Source organism: Aythya fuligula, chromosome 1 (genome assembly GCF_009819795.1).
Source record: "Aythya fuligula isolate bAytFul2 chromosome 1, bAytFul2.pri, whole genome shotgun sequence".
Classification (NCBI taxonomy): Eukaryota; Metazoa; Chordata; class Aves; order Anseriformes; family Anatidae; genus Aythya; species Aythya fuligula.
The window spans coordinates 50,031,683-50,050,262 of record NC_045559.1 but is presented as its reverse complement, the minus strand read 5'-3'; the positions used below and the strand labels follow the sequence as shown (position 1 = coordinate 50,050,262).

Here is an 18,580-nt window from a genome sequence, read left to right as displayed (position 1 = left end):
CCTTCCGCCCGCCTCCCCCCGGCCGTCGGCAGCGCAGGCCCCGGCCGCAGCCCCTCGGGCCGCCCCTTGGCCTCACCGCTCCGCCAGGGCGGCGGCGGCGACAACGGAGGCCGCTGCCAGGCGATGCCCGCAGCCTCGCCCGGCGTCTCCGGTGCCTGGAACCGGGAGACGCGCAGGGGCGGGGAGAGAGAAGGAGACGCGGGCCTCGCGGCGGACTACGAGTCCCAGCATGTCGCGCGGCTCCCGGCACACCCCGGGGCCCCGAGGGGAGCTCTGTCCCGGCATCCTCTGCTTGGGCAGCGCCAGCTGGGGGCGGCGGCGGCGGCTCCGCGACGGTCTCAGTCAGGTAGGGCGGGCGGTGGCGGCGGCAGGCAGGGGCTGCTCTCTGCTCGCAGGGTCCCGGGGGAGGGCTCGGCGGTGCCGCCGCTGCCCGCGGTGGTGCTCCCCGCTGCTTGGGGTCGCGCTTCGGTGCGGCCTCGGTCCCCCGAGCTTCCCCGGCCCGCTCCGCGCCTTTCCGTGGATTTCCTAACGGGGGCTGCCCCGGAGGCAGCGTGCCCTCTCCCGGGCCGTGCCGGGGTGTGTGTGTGCGCCTGTCTGCGTGGCCTCGGCCTCCAGGTAGCCGCTGGTCGGGCCCCGGAGGGCTGCATCCATAAAACTGCCGGGGTCCCGTGAGCGCTGCCAGCCGGCGAGGGGGGCTGAGCGTTGGTAGTGGTCCGACGGCCCAAAAGGTTCGGGGTCCCCTGTTACAGCTAACTAGGCGTGAACGCATCCTAAATAAAAACGGAAAACTAGCAACTACTTGAAGTGTTTTTAGATGTTATGTGTTCATTCAACGGGTGTGTTAAAAGCTGAAGATAATTCTTTTTTTTTGTTGTTGTTTTTTAATCAAAAGACAAGGTGGTAATCTTTTGTTTTTTACCTTCTGGATTAATCATACTTCTCTTCATTGCGATTGCTTAATCAGCATTGCTATTTAATGAAGGCTGACAAGATGCAAGATGCTCGACACACCTAATTACGTAACTTGTTCTGGTCATGTCGTAAGCCTTAACTGTTGATTGAAGGTAAAGTCTTATATCTGACCCAGAGGTTGGTTAGTTACATCTCTCTATGTAAAAAGAGTAAACTTCGTGGTTAGGGGAGAGAAATCACAGAATCATCTAGGTTGGAAGAGACCTCCAAGATCATCGAGTCCAACCTCTGACCTACCACCAACAAGTGCTCCATTAAACCATATCACTAAGGTCTACATCTAAACAACTTTTAAAGACCTCCAGGGATGGTGACTCAACCACTTCCCTGGGCAGCCCATTCCAATACCTAACAACCCTTTCGGTAAAGAAAGGAAAAGGAAGAGGGACTGGATTGTATTTCTAAAATTCAAAATATTGCAAAAAATAAAATTGGTCATGATTGAGTGTAAAACAATGAATTCTTAACAGAAGTGACTTTATAGGTGAAGCAGGGGACCCACAGAGAATAATGCTGCCTTGCTGCAAAATGAGCTTTCGGAAAATGGATTTTGATTCCCCTGTGATTTAGGAAATAAAATCACCCATTTGTTACGTTCATGAAGTTCAACAAAGCCTAGTGCAAGGTCTTGCACCTAGGTCAGGGCAGTCCCAAGCACAAGCTGAGCAGAGAATGGATTGAGAGCAGCCCTGAGGAGAAGGACCTGGGGGTGTTGATGGATGAAAAGCTCAACATGAGCTGGCAGTGTGTGCTTGCAGCCCAGAAAGCCAACTGTATTCTGGGCTGCATCAAAAGCAGTGTGGCAAACAGGGTGAGGGAGGTGATTGTCCCCCTCCGCTCTGCTCTTGTCCCACCTGGAGCCCTGCGTTCAGCTCTGGGGCCCCCAGCACAAGGACATAGAGGAGGGCCACAAGGATGATCAGAGAGCTGGAGCATCTTCCTCTGAAGACCGGCTGAAGGAGCTGGCGTTGTTCAGCCTGAAAAAGAGAAGGCTCTGGGAAGACCTTGTAGCAGTAGCAGCCTGTTAGAGTAGTTCCAGAGGAGATCTAAGAGGCTGATAAGAGGGCTGGAGCACCTCTCCTACTAAGACAAGCTGAGAAAGTTGGGATTGTTCAGCCTGAAGAAGAGAAGGTTCCCTGGAGACCTCATTGAAGCCATCTGGTACCCAAAGGGGGCCTACAGTAAAGCTGGGGAAGAACTCTTTGTCAGGGAGTAGAGTGATGGGACAAGGGGTAATGGCCTTAAACTAAAAGAGTGTAGGTTTAGATTAGATATGTGGAAGAAATTTTTCACTCAGAGAATGGTGAGGCACTGGCACAGGCTGCCCAGAGAAGCTGTGGATGCCCCATCACTGGCCAGGCTGGATGGGGCTTTGGGCAACCTGGTGTGGTGGGAGGTGTCCCTGGAACTAGATGGTCTTTAAGGTCCCTTCCAAGCCAAACTGTTCTATGTTAAGATGCCTCTGAATAGAAACATCTTTTTTTATCTTCTTCTGTAGCTTAATAAGCTGTAGAGGCTAATATAACTGTTTAATGTGTTTTAGCTTTTTTTTTTTTTTTGTGGTCTTCTGTTACAGAATCAAGATAAAATACTGATTACATATACTGGCAGTGTAACTACATCTTGGTTATAATTCTGTAGTGCAGCAAATGAAGATCGATGCAGAACTAAAGTAGATATTGAGGGAGGCGTGAAAAATGAAAACGAAAAGAGTGAAATGGAAACGTAAATCCCACATAAAGTGGCAAAATGTTTAAAATGCAGAGTGGCTTAGAGCAAGTGAGTTAATATTTTTTTTTTATTTTTTTTTTCTGCCTTGACATCTCTGTCTATATAACACTTATGTAAGTTGATCGTTGTTTGGTGAGAATACATGCTTGTAGTTCTGGAGCCGGGAATCATTTTAGTTCCATAGCAGAGCTCCCTGGTGGAAGAGTGAGGCATCCATGTTAAGCCACAGTTTTGATAACACTATGCTATTTCAAAGAGCTAATTCAGAACTGAATTATGAGAGATCAAGTGGAATGTCATTTCAAAACAAGAAAACAAACAGAAGTCATCATATACAGACCAAGCATGCTAAATAAGGACATGAATAGCAGAGTCTTTTCAGCTTATGCCACCCATGTAGTTCAACTGCTCTTTGGAGTTAACGAACACACAGTTTCTACTGTTTGTGTTTTCTGGAACACTGAGTGTCAATCTGTTTGAGCATTATTTTAGGGACAGTTTCTACATCAGTGTCCTGTTAAGGAAACAAATCATGTTGTTCAGTGTAAATATACGATGTATTTTGTTTTTCTTTGAATATATGGCTTGTTAGGAAGAAAAAAAAATAAAGTGTTACTGAAGTGTTTGGTCCTCTTAATGATTTTAAGGTATATATTACCCTACATGTGTATTTGTGTATTTCAGGTATTTCTATTTCAACTGACTGTTGAAACAAGCTGAAGCTGCTAAACCGCCAGCTAAACCAGTATCTTCCTCTTAGCCATGTTTAAGCTTTGATCCTTGTCTGTACCAGGATACCCTAAAATGTCTGAGTGTTAGTTAAAATACTTGGTTGCTAGCAAACTCCTATCAGTCTTCCCCCTGGGAAATCTTTCCTCTGGCATTCAGCACAGGTTCTTACTTATGTCAGAGCTGCCATTTTTCATCTAGTCAATTCTTCAAAACTGTGCTTCTTCAGAAGATGAGTATCTATTCCCTTCCTAGGGAATGAAAATTGCTTCATGTTTGCAGAAGAAAGTTGCTGCATTGAAACTTCTCTTGTTATATTTGTTCTGTTCTGGGTCTCAGCAAGAAGAAAAGGAGTCCAGGCATGTTTTACATTCTTCCTCCTGTCTTCCCAAATACAGCTTGCCTTCTCTCATGTATGATGCAAGCCCAATCATTAAAATGTCAGCTGTGCATCTAAGTTGATTCATACTGGAGTTGTACCTTGGAGTGACATTTTAAAGAGATGATAATTTTAAAGGCTTTGTTGGAAAGAGACAACAGAAAGGAAATAGTGATATCTTTCCATTATTAAACATTGATAACAAGTTGGCAGGAGTATTAGGTTTAGCAAGAAAAAAAATAAAAATAAAATGGAGGTAAGTAGGCAAGACCAGTGGGGACAGTAGTGGAATCTTAGGTACTGAATTAAAACAGCATTTTAAAGTGACAAAGCTGCTGGCTTTGGCAGTCTGTTGTATATATCAATGCTGGTGTTCCTCATTTCAGTATTGGATTAACTTGTTGCTCCAGTGAAAAAAAAAATAATGTGTTTTTAACTGTTGTTTATTACACTTGATAATTTAAGTCAATTGTGTGTGCTTTAAATATGTTTTAAATAGTTTAGGGTGTCAGTTATTATCAAAGTCCGTTTATCCAAGGCAAATAAGATGCCCAGCTGTTTTTTGGCAGCTCTTCCATGTATGGGTATCTCTTTGCTGGTTTTAGAATTCCAAATGAGAGAGCGGAGAACCCACGCTTTATGATTAGGTATGTGCGTAAATGATCATTAGTTTGTTTGCAAAGCTTTTCAAGAAACTTCCTGATCCCTTTGTAAATTGCTTTGTTTCTGTTTTCAGCTGCCTAATTAATACACACAAAATAAAGTTCCTTGAGATTTACATAATAATTATGTTTCACATTAACAGACAATGCTTTATGCGTGCAAAATGAAAAAAAAAATAGTCTGTAACTGTGTGGAGTTACAGACTAATTCCTTATTGATACTTGCATCGACAATTCCACAGAATAGTTGCTGACGTCTTTGCGTGATTAAAATGTCAGGTGTATTTTTAATATTTAGTCTTTAATGAAGCATCAATGAAAATATTCTTAGAATAATAGACAGGAGTCTTTAGAATATATTAACAATTCTGTTTTATGGACAGTAAGTTGATTTTTTTTAGTTTTCTGAGAGCATGAACTAAATTTTAAAAAACTGTTAAAAGCTGCAAATATTAATATGTAAATTTTGCTGTTTTTTTCAGAAATAATAGGAGCTCTCATAGAAAAATTGGAAGAGATGAAAACTTTGCAGTTGGGGCAACTGTTTGAGATGAACTTTAATGAATATTTTTGTTCCACTCAGCTTCGCTGAGCAAATGCTGAGGAGGGGTAGGTGGACTGTACAGGTGTTTTCCCATACAGAAATGCTATGCTTTTCAATAATTCAATCACTGCCAGTATTATTTTTTTAAAAAAGAAATATACATGTATTACTTAAAGCGTTTTCTTTGAAGTAGACCTTATCAAAACAAATATTCATACCCTTCAGAGTTGTAAAAGAAGCAAGTGCCATTACCCAGAAGAAGAGAAATTTAAAATCTATTCAAGTTCCTAAAATTAGGTCATAAGGTTTATCTGAATATAAATTGTCTCCTTTAAATGTTGATGTAAGGTGGCAGATAACATGTTTATTAGCTGATAGCTAACGGTAGAGTGGTAGATAGCTGTTGTTTTTTTAAGGACTGCAACTGTACTCCCTAAATGCAACCTAATTTCGCCTAAATTCATATGGGCAAAAGGGGGCATCCATACTTCCAAATTTCCCAAGCAAGGATGCAGAGCATCTCTGGTTTTTGTGCGTATTTGCGTTCATTTATTTGTGCAGACTTCTGTATTTTGAGGTGTGCTGCTCTCATCAGTTTGTATTGTCCTGGATTTGGTTGTGATTGTGGAGAAACATTTTCTTGTTCTCCTACTTCTCCAAAAGTGTTTTGTTTTTTTCTTATATATTCCTACTGTCTGTAAATCTTGAAAAAGACTGCATGAACCAGTAAGGGATTCCCAGCGTGCTGGGGGAGGAAGGTTGCATGCCTTACAAGACAAACCTGCTGGAGAGCTCTGATTCTTTTCCATCCTTTTCACTTTGTATCTATGAACATGCATGGAAATGGTGCATTGTGGAATGCAGATTTCTATGTCAAACATCTTGAGGAAACTAGCCTAACAAGCAGGCGTTATACGTGGCTTCCTCATGCTGTTTTTCCACAATCAGCTCTCACAGTCATGTAGCATGTCTCTCAAGGCGTATCTTGCCACTTATTGTTTGTGGCAAACTGTAATATTTGTATATTGAACTGTATATTCTTCCTGACAGGTTCAAGTATTGTTGTAAATTAAAATGTTTGGCAGAAATCTTGGAAATGAAGTACTTGTCAGTCCTGATTTTATACAGTCAAATTAGGTCTCAGTGGTTGTTTTTAGATCATGAATTGACAGTCATACAGCCCAAGGGCTGATTAAAGTATCAGAGATACAGTTTTAGGAGTTATGAAAGTAAAAGGTTTTTTTTTGTTAGTTAGTTAGTTTTTTTAAATAAAGTAAAAAAATATTGAGGGACAATCAACCTGTTTACGTGAGTTGGACCAGTCAGTTATGTGGTTCTCCATCACAGCAAGCCTGTGTTTAAAAAAGAAATAAAAACAAAAGAAGTTGTTGAGCAGCATGTTTTACAGATACTTATCAATACATCCATCGCTTGGAATGGTGGAATACTGGCACTTGCAAGCCCATGCTTGTGTTGCTACCAAATTTCCATGTGCCTGTTGAGTGAGCAAGGGAGAAATCCACTCACCATGACTCGCATGCCAAAGCTTCAGCAGCCTCTTGGACATCTGTGATCTATGACTTCCTTTGTCTTGCATACTCCTTAGATGGCTTCTTGCTTTCCAATGTCAAAATGAGAACTAATTAGTTGATGTGAATGAAGAGTGTTGGCTGCCAGATGGCAATTGCTATTTTCCTCAGAGATTAATGGCAGACATACCGCTGCCTGACGTAGCGAGTACAGATTAGCTTTTATAAGCTTCCTTCATTGTTGACCGTTCTGAATATGGAGTTTGGTGGACTCAGTTGTAGCAGCAGATAAGAGGTTCTGGTTTTGATGATAAGTCTTCCTTTCCTTGTCATGCTATATGTCATAAAGGGCAGCAAAGACACCTTTCCCATATGTATGCTTTAATTCAGCAAGAATGTTAAACTACCCTGTAGTCAGACCAGATAGAAAAAGTGATTTTCCTGACTTTAGCATAGATTCCAGAAAAATAAGATCTCAGAAGGCCAGAGTGCAAGTGAGTAGTAGTCAATTATCCACGCTGCAGTTTTGTGCAGTCTACAGATTTTACATGGCCTTGCATTTCCCATTTTTCTCTTGCTTGCAGAAGCAGGTTGCTGGAAAATGGGGGCCCTTCTGGATTTTTTATGCCCTTCTGTTGCCAAGTGAGCTTTTGCACACTGCAGAAGTTTGAGGGCGCTCTGCTGGGATGCATTTGAGATTACCAAGCTTGCAGCAGTTCAAGTACTGTGTTGCATGGCTTATTGCTAAAACCAGAACAATGCGTTTTATTGCATGTGTTTGCTTCTTACAAATTTAGTAAGTTGTTAAGAATTGTTTGGGAATGTCTGTGGCTCAAATACTTGTCTGAAGAGGAAAACTTACAGACATGTATTTGCATTGGTGGCATTTGAAATGTACAGGTGTAGGGAAGGGCAAGGAGCAAATAAGAAAATTTTGATGATAAAGCTTTTTCAGAGATCTAAAACAGACTTTTCTGATGGTGAAATAACCACTTAAACCAGACTTTGGATGTGGCTAAAATCTTTATGTGCTTTACAGTTCCCTTTGATTAAAAAGAAAACAGTAGTACTTTACCTACTGGTGGCATGCAGGTAAATATAGCATTGTCAGGGAACAGTGTGGTTAGCAGTTGTGTAAAATTAGAATTCTGGATTGAAGAAATGCTAGAAGATGGGAATAAAAATAAAGGCTTGTAAGAGCATCAGAATTGCCTAGGATTAAAGGGTAAGTAAAGTAGCTGTGTTAACGTATATTCTGTGTAGGGCAAAGTACAAACCTACAAAAAGTAGTTGAGCTAGCAATTGAGATTGGATAAACTCATTCCTTTGGATAGAAGTCTCTGCTTAGAGATCTATCTTGTTTTCTTCCCAGCTGTTCAGCAGTAGCTGTTTCTGAAATAGGAATGTTTAAGAATTACCTCAGAATTAGACTCCGAAACTCAAAGCAGTATCTTCAAGGGTTTGCTGCTCCAAGTGAGCAGTAAACTTACAAAAGAAGTCTCAACTCACCAAAAACCTTTTTACCTAATGATGCGTTTTCTTAAAGAGGGAATTTAAATCTTCAGCTTGGTTCTGTATGGCAATGTTACCTCATCCCTTACTTTTTAGAACATGGTATTTCAGAAATGTAGGTTTCTATGTTGACAAATCATTACATGCTACTTGTAGGTCCTTTTCAAATACCACTGCTTTTCAGCAGAGCTAGTGAACTTAAAAAAGCAGGAAGTACACTGTTCAGAAGCTGATTCAAGCAAGGAAATTCAAACTGTTTCTCACAGGCTAATAGCAGATTCTTCTTGTCTGCATTCTTGGGGAAGGGGGATAAAAAAAAAAAAAAAAGTACATAAACCTCTGATGGGTTGAAATTCAAAAAGGGGATATCTTTCCATGTATTCCTGTAGTATGCTTTTTTTTGTTTGTTTTGTTTTGTTTGTTTTTAATAAGACTTCTCTGCCAATATGTGATCAGACTTAATCTTGGCTAAAGTACTCTGACCTAGGCTAGTATAAAGATGCATGCTTTGACATTTAACATAGCTTTTTATCTTCTTTATTACAAAGGTGGTGACGACTAAAAAAAAGGCTCTTTCTTGGTTGAAATAACAGCAATAGCCAGAGCTGCGAGTACTATAGAAAAGAAAACCTTTGCTATTATGTGAGTAACAGTGACTGGGTTGGTTCTGATTTCTTTTAAGTGATCCTTGTCTTGGTGTTAGTATAACTACACCTGCATCTCGTTGCATGTGTTCCTTGCAGTGCCACTGCTCGTTTACCTTTACCACTACTTCTGATAGGTGATTGTCATGCTCTCAGGCCACGCTGCAGACCACGACTGAGATTACCTGTCTGGATAAGATAGCTTTGCTCACCTATTTTTGCAGGATATCATAGTATAATTTGAACGCTGTTATTAAAAAGTATATAATGTTAAACAAAAACAAAAAAGGAGCATTTCAGGACTTAGGAGAAGCAAACACTTTAAAGTTGGTTAGTTATTTGAGAGCTATAATGTGTGAACCTTGCTAGATACAAGGCTGATGTTTTTACATATTATTGATCCACATTATCTTACTAATACTACCCATTCAGTGCCCATACAGGTGTTTCCCCCCTTCCTAGTTTTGGGGGAAATGCTATATTATTTGTTCAGTCATCTCTCCTTTTTCTCAAAACTAAGTCACTGTTCAACTGTCTGTAGTTTTTCAATATCTTTAGTCCAAAGAATTGGCACTAAGCCATGTTGTGTTAACCAGTGGTCAGAAAGAATGCCTTTGTACTGTAATTGACTTCTTGCTTATTCTTCCAGGGCAAAACTGTTTCCAAACAACCTGATACATAGTAACATGAACTTTTGACCTGGCCACCTATGTATTATTTATGAAATAGTCATAAAATTGCTATTTAATAATTTATAGAGATTTGGAAGTTCATACAAGATAGGGTAAAATAATATAAGGTTTATTTGTGCTGTTTTCTTGACATGCTATTTTTCTTGAGACAGGACTCTCATGAACATTTGTTGACATCAGTGCAATGGACAGAGCTGAGGAAAAAATGACCTTCTTGTGAACTTTTACAAAGAATGCAAAAGAGCAAAGTGTGAGCTTCAATGGTAAGTTTAACTTTTTAATATCAGTAATATCCTTTTTTACCTGTTCTTGCTCTACAAGTTTCCTGTTTGTTCTTCGGAATGTTTTGAAAATTGTTTTTGTTAATGAATTTTGAAAGGTTTTGTGAGAAACACCTTTCAACCTAAAATAATTAACACATTTTTGGTCCTTTTTAAAACCTCATTCTCTGAGTTGTCAGCATGTTAATTTACTCAGGATTCTAGAGCTCTTAATTTTCACAGTTCTCCAATTTGTAGCATTCACTTGAACTGCATGACTATCTGCTACAAATCACATCACAAGTCATCTTCAGTTTCACTTCTTTATTAGTAAAATGTGAAATGCAATAGACAGTATCCACTTTTTGAGGGCTTTTTATGGCGTGAAACTCTTTAATGAAAGTAATTCTTTTAACCACTTAATTGTCTAAAAAATGAATAAGATGTGAGGAAAGCTTTCTCTGTTACTGATACATAGTGCCATTATCTTATATCAGAAGTCTTAATTTGATTTTATTTATCAAGTTCAGTTTTTAATCAATAAAACCATTCAAGTTTCTTTCTATTTATTTCAGCTGTTGCCCATGAAAGCTCATAGGGAAGATGGCTGACGTAAGCCTGAAGGAAGTGGCACTAATAGTTGGTGTGGTGGCAGCCTGCTACTGGAACAGTCTCTTCTGCGGCTTTGTTTTTGATGATGTTTCAGCAATTTTGGACAACAAAGATTTACATCCTTCTACTCCATTAAAAAATCTGTTTCAGAATGACTTCTGGGGTACTCCAATGTCTGAGGTAAACTGTCTGTAGAACACTTGGAGGAATGGGGAAAAAATTACAGTCAGCTTTTTTTTTTTTTTTTTTTCCCATACTGTGGTTTTAATAGAATACTTTGTTTCTGATGAAATTTGGTAATGTTAGTATTTTATACTGCCAGATCAGGAACAGATGTATTATTTTGTTCAGTAAAAGAACTTGTAAGAAAATCATATATCACGCTCAAGACTCTGTGTGTTATCTAGTTCCAATACAGAAATTGGAAAAATCTACTATTTTCCCTTCTCCTCCTGAAAAACTAGACGTTGACATACAATAGTATTTATTTCTAATTTTAGTCCGGAAGGAAAGATAATTCACTTAAACAACAACTCTAAGAGTTGGAGGATAGGGATTGAAACCGTTGAATTTATTTCAATAAGTATCTTTTATGTGAATTCAGAGCTTTTGGTTTATGTTGAGTCACTACATTTTTATCTGAAAAGCTGCAGTTGATTAAATGTCATACAACAGCAATGTGGCTACAGAATTTATATAAAGTCACACATGGTGCCATCGATGAACAAATTAAAAAAATGTCATGAGTTTTTTGCTTATCAAAGCATACCACCTTGTAATCTTCATTTTTTTTCATGTCTGTAATACACAGAGTTAGTTCGTTGTGGGATACTAATTGTTAGCTCTACAAATAAATAGACTTGGATATGGTTATATGAAAATTATGTATAAGAAAAGCTTACAGATTCTTTCAGATGCCATCTAGTTCAGTACTCATCCAGAGTATATGAGTTCCTAAACTAATAAAATCATAGAACAGCTCGGGTTGGAAGGGACCTCAAAGATCATCTAGTTCCAACCCCCCTTCCATAAGCAGGGATGCCACCCACTAGAACAGGTTGCCCAAAGCCCCATCCAACCTGGCCTCAAAGACCTACAGGGATGGGGCATCCACAGCTTCTCTGGGCAACCTGTACCAGTGCCTCACCACCCTCTAAGGGAAGAATTTCCTCATAACATCTAATCTAAATCTCCCTCTTATAGTTTAAAACCATTTCCCCCTTGGCCTGCTGTTATCTGCCTGAGCAAAAAGTTGCTCTCCATTTTTCTTATAGATATTGAAAGGCTGCAATAAGGTCACCCCAGAGCCTTGTCTTCTCCAGGCTGAACAACCCCACCTCTCTCAGCCTTTCTTCATAGGAGAGGTGCTCCAGCTGTCTGATCGTCTTCATGGCCCTCCTCTGGATCTGCTCTAACAAGTTCTCATTTTTGTTGTGCTGGGGGCTCCAGACCTGGATGCAGCACTCCAAGTGGAGCCTCACAAGGGCAGAGCAGAGGGGGACAATCACCTCCCTTGACCTGCTGGCCACTCCTCTGTTGATGCAGCCAAGGCTGCACTTGGCCTTCTGGGCTGCAAGCACTCACTGCTGGCTCACGCCAACCTTTTTGTCCATCAGAATCCCCAAGTGTTAAGGTTTTAAAAAGGCTTATGAAGGGAGTAACTGGCAACATAGACACATTGACTGGTAGACATGTTGCAAATGTGTAGATAATAGTGCACAAAGTTTTTCTAAGAATATTAATCTAAAACATGAAATGTCAAATTGATCAAAACACTTGAATAATACATCAATACTACACGTAAGTTGGAAAAAGTCATAACTCACTTCTTTGTTTCAGCAACTTACTTGAAATTGAGTTTTCATTTAATTCACTAGGCTTTGTTAGTATTACTGATTTTCAGGTTTTTATTTTGAAGATATATGTCTGAGAACAGTGGAGGGAAATCTTGAAGGCACAGATCTTTAGAAAGATATTTTGGAGTAGAAGTACCTTTATAGTACAGTAGTGACTGATTTATCTGTTTCCTTTTAGGAGAGGAGTCATAAATCTTACCGGCCACTCACAGTTCTCACATTTCGTTTAAACTACCTGTTCAGCGAGTTAAATGCAGTTTCTTACCACTTCCTAAATCTCATCTTTCATGGGGTGGTTTGTGTAGTCTTCCTCAAGGTCTGTAAGCTTTTTCTGGACAACAGGAGTAGTGTTGTTGCATCCTTGCTCTTTGCAGTGCACCCAATACATACTGAAGCGGTAGGTAAAGTTGTTGTGCTAAACTTGTTCAAGTTTTGTTTGTTTGTTTGTTTTTTAACCCTAGATGTCATATTTTGTGTTTATCTTTCTGTATTGGAACTCCAAATGTGTGTGATTTTTTTTCTTGTGTGTACCGTTTACTTTGCCGTTTGCAAGGAGTGGTTAAGGTGTCTGACTTTAATGCTGAGTTGTTTGTTGTTCCGTACAGCTAATGAAAAGTAAGGAAATGTTCATTTAGTTGTTTGATAACTTTAATCTCTGTCACTGACATTTCACTTTTATGATGACTATCTTATCTTGCATGGATGCTCCATCTAGCATTGCATAAGTACTATGAACATCTCTTAATTTATTTTCATGAATTCAGTTTATTTCCTAAACACTTTCTTCTAGTTAATCACAGTCTGTTCTGTCCTCCTTTTTGTCATTTTATCTATCCCAGCAGGACTCTTTCTAGGATTGTTATTACTATACTACATTCAATCTAGCGACTTAGTGTCTTTGTTTGAACCTGTAATTGAAAGTATATGATATAAGAAAAAAGAAATACATATGTCTCTCAGCTTTCCATTGATTCTTAAGGGGTGTTTCTCAGCTATGAAACACTCCCAGAGTTCTAATCACTGTTTCATGTTCTCTTAAGACAGAAATTCCTCTCAGTAGCAATTTAGAAGCCTGAATTTATGTATTTTGAGCAAATCTTTATGGGTAGTAAGTTCATAAGGCTTATAATTGGCTGCTGTCTGAGCTACTAATTTCTTTTATGTAAGAAGGTAGTATAATGTTTAAAATTGCAAGAGATTTGCAATTTTGCCTAAAAAATTGCCTAAGAATTTTTGCTTGCTTTTGTGCTCAAAAACAGAAAAAAAAAATATTGGGGGAAGGATGAGTTTTATTTGTTAATTTCACTAATTTTTCTGTTTCTTTAAAAACATGTGCTTTAAGTTTCAAAGTTTGGCTTTGTCTGTTTGTAGCAAATGTGACAGCATCTTTGCAGGAATGCCTTACATTACTGGTTTGTGGCTTAGTGATAAATTTATAACTTCTTTCATTCTGTGATCTATGAATTTCAGTATTCTTTATCTTGCTTAAACTGTCAGTTTCCATATAACAGTAATGTGGCTGCTTCTAGTACTGTACAATAGTTATCAAGAATTTGTACAAATCCTGTGAAACATTGTTCAATGAAAGTTTATTATGTAAGGCATTGTATTAGAAAGTTATGAAGTACAGTTATGAAGCAAAAGCATTTGGTAGTGTATGCAATCCTTGATATCAGCCGCATGAGGGCACTTTAAGCCTACGCAATTACTAGAACTTGATTCTGTACTTAAAACTCTGAGGTTTAAATGCAGTTAGTTGTAACTGAATTCCCCTGCTGTTTTAGTTAGATATGTAAAAATATGTTTCTTCCTTCTCCCCATATATTTCAAACTAAGCCTTCTGATTTTGAGACATACTATCCTTTCAAGTGTTTGCATGGAGAATTCCATGTAACAAGCAACCAAGAAAGGTTTCTTATAGTTGAAAGTTGGCATGTTCATAAAGAAACAAGGTAATAAAAAGCTATATTTTAGAAGCTTGGACTTGGGTGCCAACAAACTTATTCAGAGTTTAATAAGAACTTCAGAACAGGTCTCATTCTTTGTTTTCATAGAATTTGATGATACCACTTGTTTCTTTTGATATTTGAAATGTATCTGAATTGAATATCTTCAGTTTAGTGTCCTACTTATTATTACTCCCCTGTAAAAGAGTTTGAGATAGTAGATACAATACATACAAATTTCAAACTTTTACCTGCCTGGTGATAAATGGATTTCTGCTGAAAAAACTAACAGAGCAGGATAAATAGAGGACAAATTTTCTGCTCGACTTCAGAGAGAAACTAGACTCCTGAGAAGGTAATATATCATTTTATGAGGGGAAAAAATTTGAAGAAACTGGTTGAATAACAGCATCATAGTCTCATTTGTCCTTGTCTCTGGAATTCCAGTTCAGTCATTCTAGTTCCACTCAGTCTATGCTAGTTTGCTACTGTTCTGTCCAGAGGCATGCTGACCACATAGACAGCTCATGGGATGTCAACTAACCTTGTAAATGCTGGAATTTTCTTTTTTTTTTAAGTCATCTTTGTATCCAGAAATTGCCTCTCTTTTGTGGGCTGAGGACTGTGGAAGCATACCAGCACATTTGCTTTACCTGCGATCTAAGTTCTCCTTAATATCTGCTTTAATGCAGGATAATTTTGTGATACAGATACATTTTGTGATACAGGAATATTTGAATCCACTGAGAAATCTTAAGATATTTTTGAAATAAATGCCTCTGTACTACCCAAAATGCAAACACAGTCACTGATGCCATATCAGTTGTGGAATATGATTTGTATCTGTGCCTCTTTCAGTGAGTCCTTTGTTAAACTTAAGTTAATCCCAACAGAGGCACCAGAGAATGATTTAAAAATCAGAATTAAATAGTTTTTTAACACTGTGACCTTGGATATTGAGTTACTTTCCCTTTATGCTGTGCTTGATCAATCATGCTTGTCTAAGAATGTACCTAGCACTAAAAATTTTAAGCACAGTCGGGATGGCTGAGAGTCAGACGTCAGCATCAGCACAATTACATGGTGAGCTGTAAGTTTTTCTTAGCCAAATATGGTTGTCTACCTTGGTTTAGTATGCCGCTTTCAACCAGTTTACTCAAAAAAAAAAAAAAAAAAAAAAAAAAAGAAAACTGGATGCAATTAGAGACGTTACAGAAGAGGGCAAATTAGGAGGAAAGACAGTCCTAAATGGTGCTATGGTCAGGTAGGAATAGTGACTACTGCAGTAGGTATTAACACGGTGACCTGTCTTTCATCCATGGCTGTTGGTTGCAGCATAGATTTAAAAGGAAGCAGGGGAGAATGAGGAAAACATGCAAGTTCTACAATGGAAACACAGAAATTAATCTGTGTTTCACTGGGGATTCTGAAAAAAACCTTCTGCATTTAGGTGTGAACAAAAATAACCACTATAGTTTCTGTATGCCACTGTCTTCAGGATCTGTATGTAAGACGGACCTTGTCGCATTCACTTACAGCTTTTATTGAAGAAAACTAGTTTCTTTGAAGTATTATTAAGAAAGTTATTTTTCTGCCCAATTCTTAAGTACTAATTTCAGCTGTTACTGGAGATAAGACAATACAGCTTTTCTGAGTTGTCTCATTAATGGTGGTGCTATGGATATCATAGTCTTGTTTTCAGCACTGATTGAACTGAAAGCAGTCTTACTCATTATACTTTTTTGCTAGTTTACAGACTGTTTATGCATATCCTGTTAGTATATTGGTCATGTGCTCGTTTTGTGTTAGAATAATCACTAAAGGAATAATATTGTGTGTTTTTTTCTTTTTCTTTCAGGTAACTGGAGTTGTGGGCAGAGCAGAGCTTCTATCATCCATCTTTTTTCTAGCTGCCTTTTTATCATATACTAAATCTAAAGGGCCAGATAATACCATAGGTAAATGACTGACAAATATACATAACTTAATTTCTGTATCAGGGATAATAGAGCTCTAAAATGGTAATGTGGATACACATTATTCAACAAGTGTGTACAAAAAAAAATTCATCCCCAAGATTGCCCCTATAGTTGCACTTCTCAATCATAAATTGCCTTTTATTTTCTTTAATGCTTAAGCAGGTTTTCAGTTCTGTTAAACCTAGAGTTTGCTAATGACAAGGGGATTCTTGCAGTAACTCTCATTGATGCAAGTAAGTGGAAACATGCTGAGATGCCTCAGTAAGCTGTAGAATTTCAGTACAGATGTAGGAAGTGGCCTGTTTTTCAAAGGCAGTTTGACTTTTGACTGCCTTTAAAAGATACATTTGAAAAGGTATTCTGGTGAGTTGGGAAAGATTGGGTTTTGCTTTCCTAAGAGGAGGAGGCAGTTTTAAAACTCCTAACTTGTGAATTAATGTCTGTAGAGTAAGACTGAGAATTTGTAATAACAAATGGCACATTAAGTAGGCTTATAGGGTGTGTCCAAATGGCACATTTCTAGATCGTGTTCAGACATAGAGTCAATTTTCACCTCTTAGGTAAAATTCCTTTATTAAGCTTTTGTGTTATAAGATGAAACATTTTCAATAGTGTCTTCTTGATTTGCAGTGTGGACTCCAATTGCAGTGACTGTGTTTCTAGTAGCTGTTGCAACATTGTGTAAAGAGCAAGGAATAACGGTGGTGGGGATATGCTGTGTGTATGAAGTATTTATTGCGCAAGGGGTAAGATGTCATTGAAATTTAAATTTGATTTCTTCTTGAATTTCTCTAAAGAGCTATCAAATACTTGAAAGCATGATATTTCAACACTGACTTCGTCAATTTAGGCTAATTCTATAGTTCTGTTAATGTTTTGAGGTGTTCTTTTGACTCAGTTGGTGTTTAAAATACATGGATCATGGGGAGGGAAGCAAATGTCTTCTAAGTTGTCTTTTACACACCGTGCAGAGATACTGCCAAATCTACTTGATGAAGAGTAGATTTCATTAAGAGTAGATCTCTTAATGAAAACCAAACGTTTTAGTTGGTTTAGGTTTGCAAAGACTAGCATGTAACAGTCTTGACTGAAGTCTGAGGTGCAGAAAGAGGGGGTGTTGGTTGTTTTTAAATCCTTCAGGAAAAATAGAGAACGTACGATCTACAATCACATTTCATTATTTGCTTATGAATAACCAGATGTTCTGGAGTAGCCATATTTAAGTAATACTTTGATGAAACTTGTTTCTCTAAGAATACTTTTAATTTCTAATCTGATAGGGTTCATCTCGAGCATTCAGAAGTTCCTATTAGCTTTTGTTTGACAATTTTCCTGCAGTGAAATATTTTTTAGCTTTTTAATAGTCAAACCATATGCAATTTAAAGGGGTATAGTTGCATGTACTAAGATCATCTTTCTAATTTACCACTCCTTAATTATTTGAGGGAATATTTTGTAAAAGCTACAACAGTAAAAGCTGAAGTATATGCCAAGGCAGACTTAAAGGCTAAAAAGTCAAAATCACATTTCTGTGCTTGAAGGAATATGTTTGTAATTATTGGCCTTATATGCCTAGTCAATAAATGTAATTTTCAAACTAGATTTCTAAGGAAGAACTTCAAACCACTACTTCTCTTCCAGTAACTTTTAATATGATCCTCAATTAAAGCCTTTAAAAGTTCATGTAAGTCAGTTGAGTTGAAAAGAAAAAATCCAGATTTGGACTTGAACTGAGTTTGACTGTTTTTCAAAAGCCTATCAATCCCTGTATTTTAGTCAGACGGTATATGTGAAGCAGTAAGTCATCTGTAACACAAGACATGAAGACATAAGAAAAGAAGTCAGCACACAGGAAATAAATTAGGGTACATAACGTGCAAGATCATAATGTTCATGCGGCAAGGACAGATGGGTTACTGCAGTAGAGACATAAAATAGAAACCCTGGGCTAATAAAGAAATAAATTGTATTTCTACTGTACCTTGATATTTTGTTCATGAGACAGGTTTTCAAAGCAACTGATAATTCTAAAAAAATAAAAAATAAATTATTTGAACTCTGTCTGAAGATGGTACACGTTTTTTCATCTGTCTGAAAATTTGGCACTATACTATGCGTTAGCAATAATACTTAGAATTATTTTTATTAGAATGGTGGACTTTAGGGACAGGCATATGAAACCTAATTAAGAAACTATTTGGAGCATGCATTTACAGAAAAACAAGATTAAAAAAAAATACCTTATATTTACCTCAGTTAATGAATACACTTGTTAAAAACACCTTTTTCTTTGCAGTATACCTTGCCAGTGCTGTTGGACACAGCTGTTCAGATTCTTCAAGGGAAGGGCAGTATTCCTTTTTCCATGCTCCAAACGCTGTTGAAGCTCATAGTACTAATGTTCAGTACACTGCTGCTTGTTGTTGTCAGAGTCCAGGTTATCCAGTCTCAACTTCCAGTGTTTACAAGGTAATAGGAAAACGTCTCTTATTTACAGATACTGATACATAAGATATGGCTTAACAATGTCTGA

General features: G+C 38.2%; 1 protein-coding gene across 3 annotated transcripts in view; it reads left to right on the top strand.

Moving 5' to 3' along the window:
• The first annotated feature begins 285 nt into the window (after nt 1–285).
• Nucleotides 286–18,580, top strand: part of TMTC3 (transmembrane O-mannosyltransferase targeting cadherins 3) — a 35,252-nt gene continuing 16,957 nt past the window's right edge. Inside the window, exons 1-10 of one of the 3 annotated variants that reach the window (XM_032185093.1) lie at nt 287–346; nt 2,549–2,751; nt 4,956–5,082; nt 8,607–8,700; nt 9,547–9,657; nt 10,230–10,446; nt 12,301–12,519; nt 15,927–16,026; nt 16,678–16,793; nt 18,344–18,516. In XM_032185093.1, coding sequence (XP_032040984.1) covers nt 10,258–10,446; nt 12,301–12,519; nt 15,927–16,026; nt 16,678–16,793; nt 18,344–18,516 — 797 coding nt within the window. In that variant the 5' untranslated portion in view covers nt 287–346; nt 2,549–2,751; nt 4,956–5,082; ... (1 more) ...; nt 9,547–9,657; nt 10,230–10,257. Of the gene's footprint in view, nt 347–2,548; nt 2,752–4,955; nt 5,083–8,606; nt 8,701–9,546; nt 9,658–10,229; nt 10,447–12,300; nt 12,520–15,926; nt 16,027–16,677; nt 16,794–18,343; nt 18,517–18,580 lie in introns of all 3 variants that reach the window. The other 2 variants (XM_032185102.1, XM_032185110.1) reach the window with 2 other exon arrangements.